This window comes from Rattus norvegicus, chromosome 1 (genome assembly GCF_021556685.1).
Source record: "Rattus norvegicus strain SHRSP/BbbUtx chromosome 1, alternate assembly SHRSP_T2T, whole genome shotgun sequence".
Classification (NCBI taxonomy): domain Eukaryota; kingdom Metazoa; phylum Chordata; class Mammalia; order Rodentia; family Muridae; genus Rattus; species Rattus norvegicus.
In genome coordinates this window covers 154,800,295-154,819,041 of record NC_141534.1, presented here as the reverse complement: position 1 = coordinate 154,819,041, position 18,747 = coordinate 154,800,295, and the positions used below count along the sequence as shown (strand labels likewise).

General features: G+C 40.1%; 1 protein-coding gene across 1 annotated transcript in view; it reads right to left on the bottom strand.

Moving 5' to 3' along the window:
* Positions 1 to 3,225: 3,225 nt before the first annotated feature.
* Positions 3,226 to 18,747, bottom strand: part of Rab38 (RAB38, member RAS oncogene family) — an 80,345-nt gene continuing 64,823 nt past the window's right edge. Inside the window, 1 exon segment of the mRNA NM_145774.3 lies at positions 3,226 to 4,091. Within this exon segment, the coding sequence (NP_665717.1) occupies positions 3,939 to 4,091 (153 nt within the window). The 3' untranslated portion in view covers positions 3,226 to 3,938.

The following is an 18,747-nucleotide window of genomic DNA, read 5'->3' as shown; positions in this document are numbered from 1 at the left end:
TTCCCTACAAGTGCAGATTGATCTTACTCTATAATTTTTCTTCTTCAGAATTTCTTTATCTGTTCTAAAAACTTTCTTTAAAGTAATGGATGTTAATTATATATATGTCATGCATTAAAATATTTCAATACATACATGTACATAATATGACTTAATTAGTTAAATTAACATTTTATATTATTTTTTTGCTTGAGTTTCATTTATTTTGTATTTTTTATTAACTTGAGTATTTCTTATTTACATTTCGAGTGTTATTCCCTTTCCCGGTTTCCGGGCAAACATCCCCCTAACCCCTCCCCCTCCCCTTCTTTATGGGTGTTCCCCTCCCCATCCTCCCCCCATTGCCGCCCTCCCCCCAACAATCTAGTTCACTGGGGGTTCAGTCTTAGCAGGACCCAGGGCTTCCCCTTACACTGGTGATCTTACTAGGATATTCAATGCTACCTATGAGGTCAGAGTCCAGGGTCAGTCCATGTATAGTCTTTAGGTAGTGGCTTAGTCCCTGGAAGCTCTGGTTGCTTAGCATTGTTGTTCATATGGGGTCTTGAGCCCCTTCAAGCTCTTCCAGTTCTTTCTCTGATTCCTTTAACGGGGGTCCTGTTCTCAGTTCAGTGGTTTGCTGCTGGCATTCGCCTCTGTATTTGCTGTATTCTGGCTGTGTCTCTCAGGAGAGATCTATATTCGGCTCCTGTCTGCCTGCACTTCTTTGCTTCATCCATCTTGTCTAATTGGGTGGCTGTGTATGTATGGGCCACATGTGGGCTCTGAATGGGTGTTCCTTCTGTGTCTGTTTTAATCTTTGCCTCTCTATTCCCTGCCAAGGGTATTCTTGTTCCCCTTTTAAAGAAGGAGTGAAGCATTCACATTTTGATCATCCGTCTTGAGTTTCATGTGTTCTAGGCATCTAGGGTAATTCAAGCATTTGGGCTAATAGCCACTTACCAATGAGTGCATACCATGTGTGTTTTTCTGTGATTGGGTTACCTCACTCAGGATGATATTTTCCAGTTCCAACCATTTGCCAACGAATTTCATAAAGACATTGTTTTTGATAGCTGAGTAATATTCCATTGTGTAGATGTACCACATTTTGTGTATCCATTCCTCTGTTGAAGGGCATCTGGGTTCTTTCCAGCTTCTGGCTATTATAAATAAGGCTGCTATGAACATAGTGGAGCATGTGTCTTTTTTATATGTTGGGGCATCTTTTGGGTATAGCTGGATCCTCAGGCAGTTCAATGTCCAATTTTCTGAGGAACCTCCAGACTGATTTCCAGAATGGTTGTACCAGTCTGCAATATTATGTTTTATATTTTTGTTATATTTGGGCAATTTGAGCATATCTCAGTTTTTCATGAACACGTGGACTACAAATAACCTTACTATACTGTAGAACACCAAGAGTTATTCTCTGTACCTATTTTATACCCATTAATCACCTCCCTCCATCTTGCTCCTCATATCCTCTAGTATTTACACTTCTATCTTTGCTATTTAAAATAAGCTTTTTAATAGGTCCACATACGTAAGTAAGAATCACATAATATTTGTCTACGTTTGGCTTTTATTTCTCTAATTTGTCTAAATAATTATCTAGTTTGCTGCAAATGACAGGTTCTCTTTGTTTACTATAGATAAATGGCACTCCATAGTGTGTGTGTGTGTGTGTGTGTGTGTGTGTGTGTGTGTGTATACTCTTCACCCATTCATTTGCCAATGGCACTATATATTGGCTATTGTGAATAGTGAGGTAATAAATATGAAAGTGCGGATGCTTGTTTGGTAAGTTATTTCATTCATTTCCTCTTGAGTATAGACCGATAAATGTATGACTGAACCATATGGTAGACACATTTTTAGATTTTCATGAGATCTTTATTTGGTTTATCATTGCTGTTACATGAACTTTCATTCCTAACAATGGTGTGTGAGTTTTATTTTCTTTGTTTTCACAGGCATTTTTTTTAATTTTCCTTTTGTGTGGTTAGCTACTCTGATTAGAGTAGAATTACACCACATTGTGGTTTAGCTTTGCCTTTTTCTGGTGGCTAGTAATGGTCTACATTTATTTTTCATAGACCTGTAGCCATTGATATTTTCATTGGAAGAGTAGCTTTTCGGATCATTTTTATTAGATTATTAATGTTGGCACTGAGACTTTAGAGTCCCTATGTACTTATATATTAATTTGTAAGAATGAGTAGTTTGAACATACCTATTCCATTCTGTAGTTCATCTCCTTATGCTGCTGACTGTAGCCTTCGGTGTGCAAAAGCTTTTGTTTGATAGAATCAGATTTACTGATCATCTGTCCTCTATCCACCTCATGAGACTCTTAGCAACTCGATACTACTGCTAATAGCTTTGCTCGAGAACGCTGAACCCATCCTGACTGTGCCTTATTGTAAATGATTCAACTTAAGCATCTATCCCCTAGGTAAACCTCTGTCTTAATAAACTTTGGTCTTCATAAGACATGTATTTGCAGGACTATGGTTTATTTGGAAGGTTTACTAGAGAACATCATCAGAGGGATAAGAAAATAATTTGGGATGAATCAAATAGAAAATTACCTCTATAGAAACCACATACTTAGTGCCACTAGAAACATTACACAGAACATGTGTTTGATATTATCCCTTGTGAGTGAAAAGAAATTTGGCGAGCATTTATAGTTCATTCTTGTCATGGGTGAGAGCTTGTTCAAAAGGATCAATTCCTCTATGCTTTAGGACTACCTGCTTCATGGGTCAACTGCATCAGGGGTGAGGGTACATGCTAAGGAGGGAAGAAACACACCACCAACACATGGGTGTGGAGCTTACAGAAACAATGGATGTCAAGGGACTATGATAAAACATATATTGTAAAAGTTGAAGTTGTTGTGAGAATACTATGAATATCAAAGGAAAATAGTTCTATTAAAAATGTTACTCACCTGCAACATTTTTCAACAGTGTGGTCAACTGTTTGTTTTTCCATTCGATGCTCTGCCCCCTTCTTGGTCAGATTGGATGAAGGTATGTTCCCGTGATTAATTGAAAATGCGTAATCACTGATTATTTCCCTGACCTGAATACTGAATGAAACAGTGGATGCAGATGCACTGCACTCATCCCAATGCCTTACCTCCTTTCTCAAATCAAATGTAGAAATGGATTGAGAAACACAGTTGTATAGTCAAAAAGATCCACAGTATTAAGAACGGAGGCAATATCAAAAATAGGGAAAGAACACTTTTAATGTTTTATTTTTCACTTGTGAAAAATATATATAATATATCTTACATGTACAGAGCAGTCCCGCAGTTTGAGTCAGAGAAAGCTGAAAGAAAGGCACATACAGGGAGCAGATCTTTCCATACAGTTTCCAGTTAAACCAGCATTCAGGGCACAGCAAGTAACAACAAAAGCCCAGGCTGCCTGTGCACACGACTCTGAAGAGAAACATCACAGGCAACCCTTAGGTCTGCCATGAATGGAAAAAATAGTGTTCCTATTTAATAGACCTATCAGACCACCCAGGAACAAATTGATACCTGAACAAAGACGCACCAGGGCAAGATAAATCCCCACACTTAGCTTGACCTCTGCCTTGCTCTCTTAGTCCCCTTCTCAAGAAGACCAGAAGCTTTTGTTGATTTAAAGGAATGAATACCAAGGCTGTCTGTGTCCCTGAGTGACTTTGCTCAGTGATAAAACAGCATATTGCAACAGACTAATATTTTAAAAGCTTGTAAACACTGTGCTGACGGTGGGGAAAAACACATAAAGAACATTTGCTGTTCCTCTTTGACAGGAAACATAGAGTCATATTATCTTTGGCTTGTCACGTGTGCTTCCCTATCCTGATGCTTACCCAAAATGGATAAGGAAAAACTGAAGCACGATTCATGAGGGCCACGGGTTCTTTCTGTCATATGCCAGCAGAGGTGCCTTCTAGGATTTGGCACAGCCAGAGCAGCTGACAACCTTGGGTGATGTGAGGTGGGGCTTCACAATGTCCGGTTCTATAGACTCTATGAAGTCGCACTCATTTGCAAGTATGTGCTTGACCAGGCATCTTGACGCTTCATCAATGTTTATATTTTCCTAAGGAGGAAAAAACAGTTTTCTTTTAATGTGACATTCTAAAATAACAGTATCTTATGAGACAAAACCCAGTATTTAAAAAGTATTTGTCGTCTCTACAGGTTTCTATCTCCTCTTCGTTCGGTATTTTGGCTAAAGTCCTCCCTGTTAGGTCCTGGGAACTGCTTGAGCCCCTGGTATCTAGAGGCCATATCCAGTGGATAGGAACAGCCACTGGTCGATGAATGGGGCCACCTACCCACCTCAAAATATTAATCCAGAATTCCTCCTGTCAAAAGGAAATGCAGGGACAAAGAGTAGAGCAGAAACTGAAGGAAGGATCATTCAGAGACTGCCCCACCTAGGGATCTGTCCCATCTGCTCACATCAAACCCAGACACTATTACTGATGCCAAGAAGTGCTTACTGACAGGAGCATGGTATAGTTGTCCCCTGAGAGGCTGTGCCAGAGCCTGACCAATTCTGATGTGGATGTACACAGCCAAACATTGGATTGAGCGTAGGGACCACAGTGGGAGAAGTTAGGACAAGGATTGTAGGAATTGAAGGGGTTTGCAACTTCATAGGAAGAACAGCAGTATCAACCAACTAGATCCCCCAATGCTCTCAGACTAAACCACCAATCAAAGAGTACATGGGGTACCCATGGCTCCAGCTGGATATGTAGCAGAGGATTGCCTTATCTGGCATCACTGGGAGGGTACCCCTTGGTCCTCTGGAGGCTTGATGACACAGAATAAGGCAACACTAAGTCACAGAGACAAGAATGAGTAGGTGGGTGGAAATCATCCTCAAAGAGGCAGGGGGAGGGAGAGTGGGATAGGGGGCTTCTGGATGGGAAACTGGGAAGAGGGATAACATTTGAAATGTAAATAAATAAAACAACCAGTAAAAAAGGGATACAATATTTGTGTGTGTGTGTGTGTGTGTGTGTGTGCGTGCGTGTGTTGCTTGTGTCTCCATGTACATGCTGTGCATAGGCATGTGGACATCAGAGGACAATCCAAAGTGATGTGCTATCAGTAGCTTCAACTTTCCTTGAGACACAGTATGTCACTGGCCTGCTAGTTACAAAAAGTCTAGGATGGTTGGCTGGTGGGGCTCAAACACCTCCCCAACTCTGGAATTAAAGGTGCCTTGGGAACAGTTTGTCTAGAATTTCTTGCCTGTATTCCAGGAATCAAACACCAATCACTGTGTTTGCAAACCAATTACTGAGCTATCTCTCCAGCCAAGGCAGTGTTTGTGGCAATTCATGTAAAACTCCTTTCTATATGTCATCCATTTTCCCCCTTACCCTCATGTCTGTCTGTCTATCTATCTATCTATCTATCTATCTATCTATCTATCTATCTATCTATCTATCTATCTATCTATCTATCCATCCATCCATCCACCCACCCACCCACCCACCCATCCATCCACCCACCCACCCACCCATCCATCCATCCATCTATCTACCTACCTATCTATCTATATCATCTATCTATCTGTCTGTTTATCTCTTGGTTCTTCATACATGTTAAAATATAGACTTCATTTTTTCAAATAGGAGCTTTATTTGCTGGGTATGTTTAATGTCAGATTTTTTACTTTTCATCTGTTCATAATCTTATAAGAAGAAATACATTTTCAGTCTAGCTGAGATTTATAATTGCATGGATTCACATTGCTTTTGTAGTCTCAATAGGAAATAGAGGCAACAGGACACCTTTTGCAGAAGTCATTAGCAGTTTAACAAATACGTCTTTCTGCCATCCAGCCAAATGATACAACTACCATGTTTTTGGCCTCCTTGAACTCAGGTATGAACATATGACAGCTTCTGGCCAATTAAATATGAGGAAAATGAGAAGGCATGTATCTTATTTTCATGGCTAGAAGAGAGAAAAGTCAGGATTTAATTGCCCCACATTCCTTTCTTATGAATTCATAAAAACCTTTAAGTGGGAAGTCTTAGACTCTCTTCCAATCAGCTTATGAAGATACATTTAGCATGGATAGGAGTTATGCAGCTACGCCTTTTCAATTTGAAATCACTAAGATTACAAGTCATTTTAGTATGGCACCTCAACATTCAGATGGATATAACTCTTTCAAGGAAAACAGGAAGTCAGGTGGGTCCAAGATGGGGAAGACAGCCTTGTGAGCAGCATTTGCCACATAAGCCTAAAGATCTGAGTTCAGATCCTTGGACTCTATGATAAAGCATGGATGCAGTACCCAGAGGGTGTTTAATACTAGCATATTCCTGCATGAAGATGTGGGGCACTGGCAGGAGACTTGTGACACACTCATGGGTCAGTTAGATTGACACTTGCACTGGAAATACAAGCAAAAGGCCTTGTTTCAAACAAAACCCTAGATGGTTCTCTGACTTATACACCGACACTGTAACATGGATTGCACCAGCCCCACACCACCCCTGTCTCTGATACTTATACATGGGTGCTCACATAAGATAGAAATTTAATGTTAATAATACAACAACCTTTAAGTTTGAAAAATGGAAGAAACATTTTAATATAAAATATACATCACATACTTAATTGCTATAAACTATGGGATTTTTTTTCCCTGCAGAATAGAAACAAAAATAAAAAAAATTTCCCACTAGGTTACCAAAAACCATTTTTTTCTCATGTAAAATTCATTGAAGATCTCTAGTAAACTTTTAAATCTTAATTTATAGAACGTTCCAAAATATACTTGCAGACATTCCATGGCAAAAGTACAAAAATTTTTGTCTTGTCAAGCTATTGACATCACTGCATCCTTTTGTCCAACCGGAACAGACATCACTTATCCCTAATTTTTTGTTTCACAAAATCATTGGTCTATTTAAAACTCTTGCATGAAGTTCTAGTACACAGAAAATGCCAAAGGCGATGATGGCCACCAAATGTATCCATGGTCATTTATTATACTTGAAATCCTTCATACCTAACCCTGCATTTACCTGCTGTCAAATCACAAGTGGTCATACCTTGGTATTGAATTTTTTTCTGGAACAGTACTCAATAATAGTCTCTGAGCCTCTGCTTTGTCAGCTATAAAGAGCTCTTTCTGACGACACAGAACTAATAAAAACTTGTTTCACATGACTGGTCATGGGTACATGTGCTTTATATTCATATGTCAAAACCTTTAGGCCCATATTCTTTTATTCTACTTAGAATTACTGCAGGTTAAAAATTAGGTTTCGTTCTACTATTGAAGTGTAAGGCAGGTAACCTGCCTTCTGCAGCTCAAACATCTTCCCATTCCATGGAAACAGGAGAAGAGGAATACAAGTGCTACTGCTCCCTGATGGGAAGACTGATGTGCCCTGAAGTCACGTCCTTTCTTGACACCCCTGTCACACTTCTGTTCTCACCATCATACCCACAGATCACACCTGAACTTCTTGCTCAAAGGTAATAATCTGAGCTTAGGCAGTATCTATGGCAGTCCAAGATGAATGCTTTGCTCCAAAATCTAGTTGTCTATTTCACTGAGGAAAAGCCTGGTCACGGGTTCTCTACTGTATTACATTCATGATGGTGAGATCAAGTAACCACACTAAGGCTTGTAGGTCTCCGGCATTCCAGATGGCATTTCTCACTAAAGAAACCCTACACACTAGGGTAGATTTAAAGTATGCGCTATATACTTAGATGCTGAATTTTGTGCCCAGACATCTGGTTACAGTACAGAGGATGGCAAGGTTAAGCATCTCTGGTCTCAATGTTATGTAAAACTTGTTGTCCATCACCACTGTTTGGTTAATAAAGCTTTGACTACCCTATGACTGGGCAGAAGCTGGACATCAGATCTCAGTGAGAGGGTCCCAGGTGGAGAGAGAGGAGAAGAAAGGTGTGGAGAGACCATGTGGAGAGAACAAGAGGATTCACCACTAAGTCACAATGAGATGAGAGAACAGCCAGGAGGATACACATGGAGCAGACAGATTCAAGAGGAGACTGAGATCAAGTAGCTGGGCATTTATCTAGATATCATTAGAGGGTTAGAATAGCTCAGAACCAACCCAGCATAGTGTATCTTTTATTTGAGAACTATATGAGCTAAGTGGGTGTAGAACCTTCCTGCATTTACTTTGGAGCAAAGGGGAGCATTGAGAACCCCCCAAAATCTTTCTATACATCCCCATACCAGACATGAATTATCATATATAGGTAGAGAGAAACCTTAAGTTTAGAAAGGTTATAGACTTTCACCATAATTGCACAGCAGATGGATGGGAAAGCCAGACACCTCCAACCCCGCCCTCCACCCTCAGCATTAAAGTATATCTCTTACCAAGTTGTATTTATTATCTGACATTTTTTCTAATGTTAAAATATTTATTCTTTAATAATTTTACATATGCACAGAAAGGACTTTACTGCCTTCTAGACACAATCTGTGCCCCAGAGCTAAGGCTATCCCACAGCCCTCCATACCCAAATCATGCCCAGAGAGAGCTGGTCTCCCAGGAGTGCTGTCACTCCTAAGCCCACAGAAGAGACCACCACTTTTGCTCCAACAACTGTCCAGAGAAGGACCTATGAAGAGCACACAGGGGACAGGAACTGCAGAGCAGATGGGAGACAGAACCTTGTGATTTCCATATGCGCCCCAGTGCTAAGGCTATCCCACAGTCCTCCATACCCAAACCCCACCCAGCTGGTCTCCCAGAAGTGCTGACACACCCTAGATCACAGGCTTATGGGCCCACAGGAAGGAGAAGTGCCAGTCAGAGAAAGCAAGACCAACTAACACCAGCTATAACCATATGACAAGAGGCAAGAACCTAACCAACAGAAACCAAGGCAACATGCCATCATCAGGACCCAATTCTCCCACCACAGAAAGTCTTGTTTATGCCATCACACCAGAAAAGCAAGATTCGGATTTAAAATCACATATCATGATGATGATAGAGCATACATTACACCACACACAATAATAATGAGAGGCTTTAATACCACACTCTTATTAATGGACAGATCGTGGAAACAGAAACTAAATAGAGACACAGTGAAACTAATAGAAGTTATGAACCAAATGGATTTAACAAATATCTATAGAACATTTCACCCTGAAACAAAGAATATACCTTCTTCTCAGCACATCACAGTACCTTCTCCAAAATTGACTACAGAACTGATCACAAAACAGCCCTCAACGGACACAAGAAGATTGAAATAAGCCCATGGATCCTATCAGAGGACTATAGACTAAGGCTTGAATAATAACAGAAACAACAGAAAGTCCACTTACAAAAGGAAATTGAACAACACTCTACTCAAAGATAACTTGGTCAAGGAAGAAATAAAGAAAATAAAGCCTTTTTAGAATTTAATAAAAAAGAGGCACAACGTACCCAAACTTATGGGACACAACGAAATCATTGGTAAGAGGAAAACTTACAGCTCTGAGTGTCCCAAAAAAGAAACTGGAAAGAGCATATACTAGCAGCTTGACAACACACCTGAAAACTCTAGAACAAAAAGAAGCAAATACACCCTAAAGGAAAGAAGACAGGAAATAAACAAACTAAAGGCTGAAATCAACCAAGTAGAAACAAGGAGAACTATATAAAGAAGCAACAAAACCAGGAGTTGGTTCTTTGATAAAATCAACAAGATAGATGAACCTTAGCCAGACTAACCAGAGGGCACAGAGAGAGTATCCAAACTAACAAAATCAGAAATGAAAAGGGAAACAACAGAATCTGAGGAAATTCAAAAAACTCATCAGATCCTACTACAAAAGCCTGTATTTAACAAAATTGGAAAATCTGGATGAAATGGACAATTTCTAGACAGATAACAGGTACCAAAGTTAAATCATGATCAGATAAATCATCTAAGCAGTCTCATAACCATAAAGTAATAGAAGCAGTCATTGAAAGTCTCTAAAAAAAAAAAGTCCAGGACCAGATGAGTTTACTGCAGAATTATATCAGATCTTCAAAGAAGACATAATACCAATACTCTCCAAACTATTCCAAAAAATAGAAACAGACAGAACATTATGCAATTTGTTCTATGAAGCCACAATAATGCTTATACCTAAACCACACAAAGACCCAACAAGGAAAGAGAACTTCAGACCAATTTCCCTTATGAATATTGACACAAACACACTCAATAAAATTCTCATAAACCAAATCCAAGAACACATCAAAATGACCATCCATCATGATCAAGTAGGATTCATCCCAGGGATGAAGATATGGTTCACTATATGAAAATCCATCAATGTAATCAACTATATAAACAAACTCAAAGAAAAAAAATACATGATCATCTCATTAGATGCTGAGACAAAAATACAACACACCTTTGTGATAAAAGTCTTGGAAAGATCAGGAATTCAAGGCTCATAACTAAACATAGTAAAAAGCAATATACTTCAAACCAGCAGCCAACATCAAACTAATTGGAGAGACACTTGAAGCAATCCCACTAAAATCAGGGACAGACAAGGCTGCCCACTCTCCCCTCCTTATTCAATATAGTATTGAATCCCTAGCCAAGAGAATCCAACAACAAAAGAAGGTCAAAGGGATACAAATTGGAAAGGGAAAGTAAAAATATCACTATTTGCAAACGATATGATAGTATAATTAAGTGACCCCCAAAATTCTACCAGAGTATACCTCAACCTTATAAACAACTTCAGCAAAGTGACTGGATATAAAATTAACGCAAACAAATCAGTAACCTTCCTTTACTGAAAGGATAAATAAGCTAAGAAAGAAATTAGATAAATGACACCTTTCACGATAGTCACAGTAATATAACATTCCTTTTTGTGACTCTAACCCAGCAAGTGAAAGATCTGTATGACAAAAACTTCAAGTCTCTGAAGAAAGAAATTGAAGAAAATCTCAGAAGATGGAAAGGCCTCCTGTGCTCATGGATTGGCATGATTAATAAAAATGGCCATCTTGCCAAAAACAATCTACAGATTCAATGCAATTCCTATCAAAATTCCAAGGTAAGTGTTCACAGAGTTAGAAAGAGCAATTTGTGAATTCCCTTGGAATAACAAAAAACCCAGAATAGCAAAAACTCTTCTCAACAATAAAAGAACTTCTGGGGGAATCACAATCCCTGACCTCACTATGTTAAGGGCAATAGTGATAAAAAACTACATTGCTATTGTTACAGTGACAAGCAGGTACATCAGTGGAATAGAACTGAAGACCCAGAAATGAACCCGCACACCTATGGTCACTTGATCTTTGACAAAGGAGCTAAAACCATCCAGTGAAAAAAGCATTTTCATCAAATGGTATTGGTTCAACTGAAGGTCAGCAAGTAGGAGAATTCACATGGATCCATTCTTATCTCCTTGTATAAAGCTCAAATCCAAGTGGATCAAGGATATCCACAAAAAACCAGATATACTGAAACTAATATTAGAGAAAGTGGGGAAGAGTCTCGAAAACGTGGACACGGGAAATTTTACTTAACAGAACACAATGGCTTATGTTCTAAGATCAAAAATTGACAAATGGAACCTCATAAAATTGCAAAGCTTCTGTAAGGCAAAGGACACTGTCAATAGGACAAAATGGCAACTAATGGATTGGGAAAAGATCTTTATCAATCCTACATCCAATAGAAGGCTAATATTTAATATATACAAAGAACTCAAGAAGTTATCTCCAGACAACCAAATAACTCTATTAAAATGGGTTACATAAATAAACAAAGAATTCTCAATTAAGGAATATGAAATGGCTGAGAAGCACCTAAAGAAATGTTCAACATCAATAGTCATCAGGGAAATGCAACTCAAAACAACTTTGAGATTCCACCTCATACCAGTCAGAATGGCTAAGATCAAAAACTCAGGTAATAGGATATGTTGGAGAGCATGTGGAGAAAGGGGAACCTTCATCCATTACTGGTGGGACTGCAAGCGTTTAAAACCACTTTGGAAATCAGTCTGGTGGTTCCTTAGAAAATTGGACATAGTACTACCTGAAGACCCAGTTATACCACTCCTGGGTGTATACCCAAAAAAAAATCCACCAATCTATAACAAAGACACGTGCTCCACTATGTTCATAGCAGCCTTATTTATAATAGCCAGGAGCTGGAAAGAACTCAGATGTTGCTCAACAGACGAATGGATACAGAAAATGTAGTACATTTATACAATGGAGTACTACTCAGCTATCAAAAACAATGACTTCATGAAATTCATAGACAAATGGATGGAACTAGAAAGTATCATCCTGAGTGAGGTAACCCAGGCACAAAGAACACACATGGTATGCACTCACTGATAAGTGCTTTTTTTAGCTTAAAAGCTAGGAATATTCATGATACAATTCACAGACCATATTAAGCTCAAGAAGATGGAAGACCAAAATGTGGATGCTTCAGTCCTTAAAAGGTTGAAGAAAATATTTACATGAGATATAGGGTGGGAGGGGCTTGAGAGGAAGAGCAGGGGGAGGATGAAAAACGGGGGCAGGATCAGGTATGGGAGAAGATGGTATACAAAGGGTCAGGAAATTGAACAGAGGTGTATAGCAATGGTGGGTGGGGAACTGGGGTATCCAACAGCAATGCCTGGAAAGAAAGAGGCTCCCAGTACCCAAAAGGGATGAAATGCCCAAAAAAGGGGAGGGAGACAATCTAGAGACCATACCCAGAGGTTAGGCAAGGCCCCAGTTTGGGGGATGGGACTCTACAAAATCTTAACACATGAAGGTTTCTGTCTAAAGGACCAAGTGTGGAGCAGAAACTGAAGGAAAGGACATCCAGAAACTACCCTACCTGAGGATCCACTCCATATACAAACACCAACCCAGACACTATTGCAGATGCCAAGAAGTGCTTGCTGATAGGAGCCTATATAGCTGTCTCCCGAGAGGCTCTGCCAAAGTGTGACAAATATAGAGTTGGAGGTTCACAGACAAACATTGGACTGAGCACAGGGACCCCAATGGAGAAGTCAGAGAAAGGACTGAAGGCACTGAAGGATGAACAATATCAAACTACCAGACCCCCTAGAGTTCCCAGAGGCTAAACCACCAACCAAAGTGTACAGATGAAGGGACCCTTGGCTTTAGCCACAAATGTAGCAGAGGACTGCATTGTCTGGTATCAATTTGAGGAGAACCCTTGTTCTTCTGAAGGTTGGATTCCCCCAGAGTAGGAGAATGCCAGGGAGGTTAGGTGGGAGTGGTTGGTTGGGCAGGGGAAGGGGGGATTGGAGAGGGGAATTCTGGAGGAGAAACAGAGAAAGGGATTACATTGAAATGTAAATACTTAAAATATCCAATAAAAAATTTAAAAAGAACTTTATTCATGCTACCTTCAGAACTTTCTCTCACATACACACTCTCTAACACTCTCATCCTTTTCTCTGTGTGACCCACAGAGGTTAATTACAGTTTTGTTTGTATGAGCATGTGTGAAAGGTTAGTTACAGGAGCAGAGACTACTGTTTTTTTAACTATACTTCTGAAGAAAATTACAGCCTTTCTCCATCCACTCCCAATAACCCTTCAGGGAGAGGTGGAGACTCATGAGTTCTTCCATGATCCATGAGAAAATGCTGCCGAAAATGGTTTAAAGATCAAGTGATGTCACAAAAGTTCTTTACCCAGTATTAGACACAATAGTTACTAAATGTATTTATTTAGTGGTGTGTGTGTGTATGTGTGTGTGTTCATGTGTGTGTGTGTGTGTGTGTGTGTGTGTGCCTGTGCCTGTGACTCTGTGTGTGTGTGTTCATATGTGTGTGTGTGTGTGCCTGTGCCTGTGACTCTGTGTGTGTGTTCATGTGTGTGTGTGTGTGTGCCTGTGCCTGTGACTCTGTGTGTGTGTGTGTTCATATGTGTGTGTGTGCCTGTGCCTGTGACTCTGTGTGTGTGTGTTCATGTGTGTGTGTGTGTTTGTGTGTGCCTGTGCCTGTGCCTGTGACTGTGTGTGTGTGTGTGTGTGTGCGTGTGTGTGTGTGTGTATGCGTGTGTGTAAAACTATGCCAACCTGAAGAAGTAGATTCTCTCCCTCTACAGGGTCTTGAACTCAGATCATGAGGTTTGGCAGTAGATACTCTTACCTTCTGAGTCTCCTCTTTAGACTAATATAGAACAAACTTCTCTCACTGCCATTTGTCCCAAGGCCAAGGTAGATGATAAAACCCTGCTGGTTGCAGACATCACTTCCTGAGCTACTCTGCATCAATGCAGGCTCACATTGCAGGTGACTGCACCGAGGCAGAACTGCTGGCTCAACTGTAAGGTGCACCTGGGGACTTTTGTTTGCATGTGGGACTCAGAGCAGTAACAGCATCCCAGGGGTATCTTCTGCCTGAGACGGAATGTATACCCTCTGCAATTCCCAAACCACACATGGGCTGGCAGGATCTGGCTGATTCACTCAGACATCTGCAGTGAGGTGTATCGTGCTGGCAGCTTCAGGTCAGAATGCTCGGGTCCGCTGGGGGCTAGGGCCACTGCTATGGATTCTCATCAATTGATAAGCCTGAGAAGCAGGGTGAAAACTGCCAACGAAGCATTTTGCTAAAACAAATGGTGTGCATCCAGTGGTTAGACAAGTGAGTTCCCACGCACTTACCTCTCTCCATGTCTCTCACCTCTGTCTCTCAGTGCCCCCCCCCCCTCTCTGCCTCTGTCTCTTTCTATTTCTCTCTCTCTCCTCTTAAAAAACCAAACCAAACGAAATAAAAAAGAAACAAACAAGAAAACTTGTCAGCCACATTAGGAAGGAAGTCAGGCCCAGGAAAACTCACCTAGAGCAGAGCCTGTCCTACATCAATCTGTCATTCAAAAAACCCACAACTTCCTGTTTTAGTCTCTGAGCATTACTCAATAGATTTCAGGTTTAAAATACAGAGAAAATAACTTCAGTTCTAAATCTTAGAGTTCTCATTCATGGCTATATATGCCTACTATGTGTGTTTACAAAATGTATATTAGCGGGGTCCTCCTCTCAAGGGAACTGATTCATTGGATCTGGCATAGTAAACTACATGGACATGCTTCAGAAGATTCTGGACTGAGAAGATGACTCAGCTGGAAAAAGAAATTGCTATGGAAACCTGAGCACCTGAGTTCAAATCTTTAGCATCCATGCAGGAGCTGGTTATGGCTACATTGAGAGGGACACATAAGGATATCCTGGGAGCTCATTAGGTAGTCAGTTTAGCTGAAAAAAGGCTGAGCTTCCAGTTCAGTAAAAGACACTGTGTTACAGGAATAAGACAGACAGCTGTAAAAACAAAACAAAATAAAACAAAAAACAAAAACAAAAACAAACAAACAAAAATAACCCTCTATATGCCACTACCAATAGCCTGCACATGCTTGGGTATGAATACTCATGGACACACAAACATGCATAAATACATTCATACATCACACACATGTACACACACACACACACACACCACACACACAAAACAGGGAAGCAGCTTAATTGTGCAATTGCAGCACTGAAGGAGCAGTGACAGGAGGGTCCCTGGGGCTTGCTGGCCACCCAGCCTAGCTAAATTGGGGATTTCCAGGTTTTAAAAGAGAATCTGTCCTAACAAAGACGGTAGAGAGAGTTAAGATAGGTACTAATGTTAATGACTATCTTCCGTGCTTACATATACACATGTACAGAGGCAGTGCACTCACCCCCTCCCATGTGTACAAACACACACACACACACACACACACACAAAATGAAGTGTGCATCCAGTTATAAGACACAGATAGTAAAGATATCTTTAAATACAACTGTTCTTTTTATTTCTGTTTTGGAACGTCTGAAAATATAATTTAATACTGTGCCGACCCACTGGAGTGATTCTGATTTTCCCATGGAGCAAACCATCTAACTATTTGGAGTCTGGAGATCTTTTAAGTTTTTTTAATCAACTCTTTAGAACATCTTTCTGTCTAAGATCAAATTACTTAATCTTTCACTCTCAATGCCAGAGAAGAAAAACAAAACAAAATAAAACTCTAATAAAAAAAAAAAACCTTACATTTGCTTCATAGAAGCTGGCAAATTCACTTTCTACAATCTTTTCAAATACAGCAACCTCAATCAAAATACAAGATGTACCAGAGACTTGAGGTTAAGGCACTAAATTCCTCAGGACTGTGCAGTTTTAATTAAAGCAGGAGCATGTTGGGTAATAGCACTACTGTAAGAAGTTACGCACAGACAGGTGCTTAACACTTAAGTGCCAGAGTTCCCAGCTTAACTGTGGTCAATATGAACCCAGGTGCCAGGGTGATGCCCACATTTGTGTCTGCTTCACACTTTTTCCTCCACTTTTGTTTGGGATTTACTGCCTCTTGGAGATCTCATGCTTTGAAGAAGGGGCTCCCTTCTTCTGAGACTTAATACCTCACATGCTGTTCTTACGGTGGAGTTTTTCACTTACTCTCCACCACAGTATTGAGTACACATTTCTGCAGAGAAAATTCAGTTCTTAGAATGATGTACACAAGATCCCATAACAGTAAGTTCAGGACCCAGCTCGGTCCCTCACAGCCCTCCATTTTTCCATTTGCTTGGTAAACACTTGGCTACTTTTTATTTATGTCCATATTAACAGTCACCAGCACTGGAAGCTTTGTACTCTGCCACTTTCTGAATGAGAAGACATGTGTGGGATACAAGGAGAAACTAAAAGTTACCCAACTTCAGTCTAACAATCACTGGGAAGGGCAGACTGACTGAGCTGTATCACCACTGGACTGGACATTGAACAATCATATTGTTGGCATAAAGAAATGGAGTACAGAGAAGTTTGCAGACACACTCTACTAAAAGGATCATGCTCCTCTCGAAATACTTCCCCTATCGCTATCATACTCTTCCTGTCTTACTGTTCTTTACTTTCAGGTTCTTTTTTTCATGTGCTGTGGATTGAACCTAAAGCCTCTGGCATGTGAGGCAAGTGCTCTCCCATTATAATCCAACTTCAGTCTTTTACTGTGCTTCCTTACAGCTTCAGGGCCTCATATCTCACAGCTCTCCTTTCCTACCTGCCAGGGAAAACTTTCTCCATCGCCCCGGCAGCTATGTAGCCTACTTCAGCCTTGAAAACACCCTAGATTTACAGAGTCACCTAACACTAGGAGGAGGGGAGAGAAGTCACCATTTCAGCCTTCTCTGACACCCCAGAAATTTTGGGCAAACTAAAGGAAATATGACTGATGAACATTACATGAGTTACTGAACTGCATGGCTTTTGCTGCTTCCTCTCCTTGTTTCTGAAAATGTTCTCTCCTTTGAGTGGTCTTCTGTCTCTTTTGTGAAATGCATTCTCTATGTTCTCTAGCTCTTTATAGCTACTTCACCTGCCCCTGAGGACTGTGCCTTTCCTTCCTGTTGCTGGTGCCCCAACAATGGCAAGAATGCTTTAAATCATATTACACGACATCACTAATACCTATAGACAAGTTATAAACCATGTACATTTACACACTTGTTTGTGTTGGCTAACTCAATGCTCCCGAAGAACCCCAAGAAAACTGAGACTGCATACTTTTCTCAGAGTTATCCAGCCCACAAATCAAACTAGTCACATGACCTAAAAACATTTCTATCAGAGCAGCACTGCAGGCATCATAGTTTTTGTTCTTAGATTACTCTTCTCCATAAATGCCATGAAACCACCAGGCAGCAACTCTCCTAACTCATTGCTCTACTGCTTTTTTTTCTGAATCTAAAAAATGAGAAATGAGCAGTCTACAATGTATCACACTTGATCCATGGTTATTAGTTAATTTGAAGGCTTTGAGGCTTAATACCTTTAGGCGTGTAGCCTCAGGCCTCATGTTCTCTCTAGCTTGGCACCTCACTCATTCACTTCCATTAAATCCGGAACCTAAAGAAACATGGCATCATATCTATTTCCTTTCTCCCTTCATCCAGTACCTATAACCCTAATATTAGTCAGACAGTTCCCAAAAGGGTTTTTTTTTTTGAGTTTGCCATTACTGAGATGCATTTTCCAAACTCAGTATGTGTAACTCATCATGAATGATCACTCAGTCAGAACACTCATAGACTCTGCTACTATTAACACTTCACTTTTAATTTAGTTGTTTTAATTATCATCTCTGTGAGTCTTTTGCTAACTTGGTGTTAAGACACCCAATAATCAGTTTTAAAAAGAGAATACCCAAGTTTCAATGTTATCATTTAGTCAGACTTAATAACTCCATTCATGAAAAATTGCTTCAGATAATATCCTTTCTCATTTGTCAGCTCTGGAAAGTAAGTGACCCAACAGAAACAAATATTTAATAATTGTTAATTCTACTTGCTTGGAAACTTAATATTCTGCTTTGCTGTGCTGTTTCATACATAAATTTATTTGAGAAGAAATATATTATCAACCCCAGTTTGTCAAAGAGAAGATTGAGACACACACAGATTAAATACTTAGCCAGAGTGTGTGCTGGATGTATTTGATTCAATTTCAAGTTGTTATTGATCGCTCGCTATGAGCAGAAATGATCTATCTTAAAATCTATTTCCGTCTTGATTAAATGCTTTTGTTCTGGCCACTCTGCGTTAAGACTGCAAACTGAAACTTGAGCGTCATTGTCCCAGGAAGCAGCAGGGTGTAATGGAATGAAAGAAAGCTTCAGAGTTACGATCTATAATGTGTC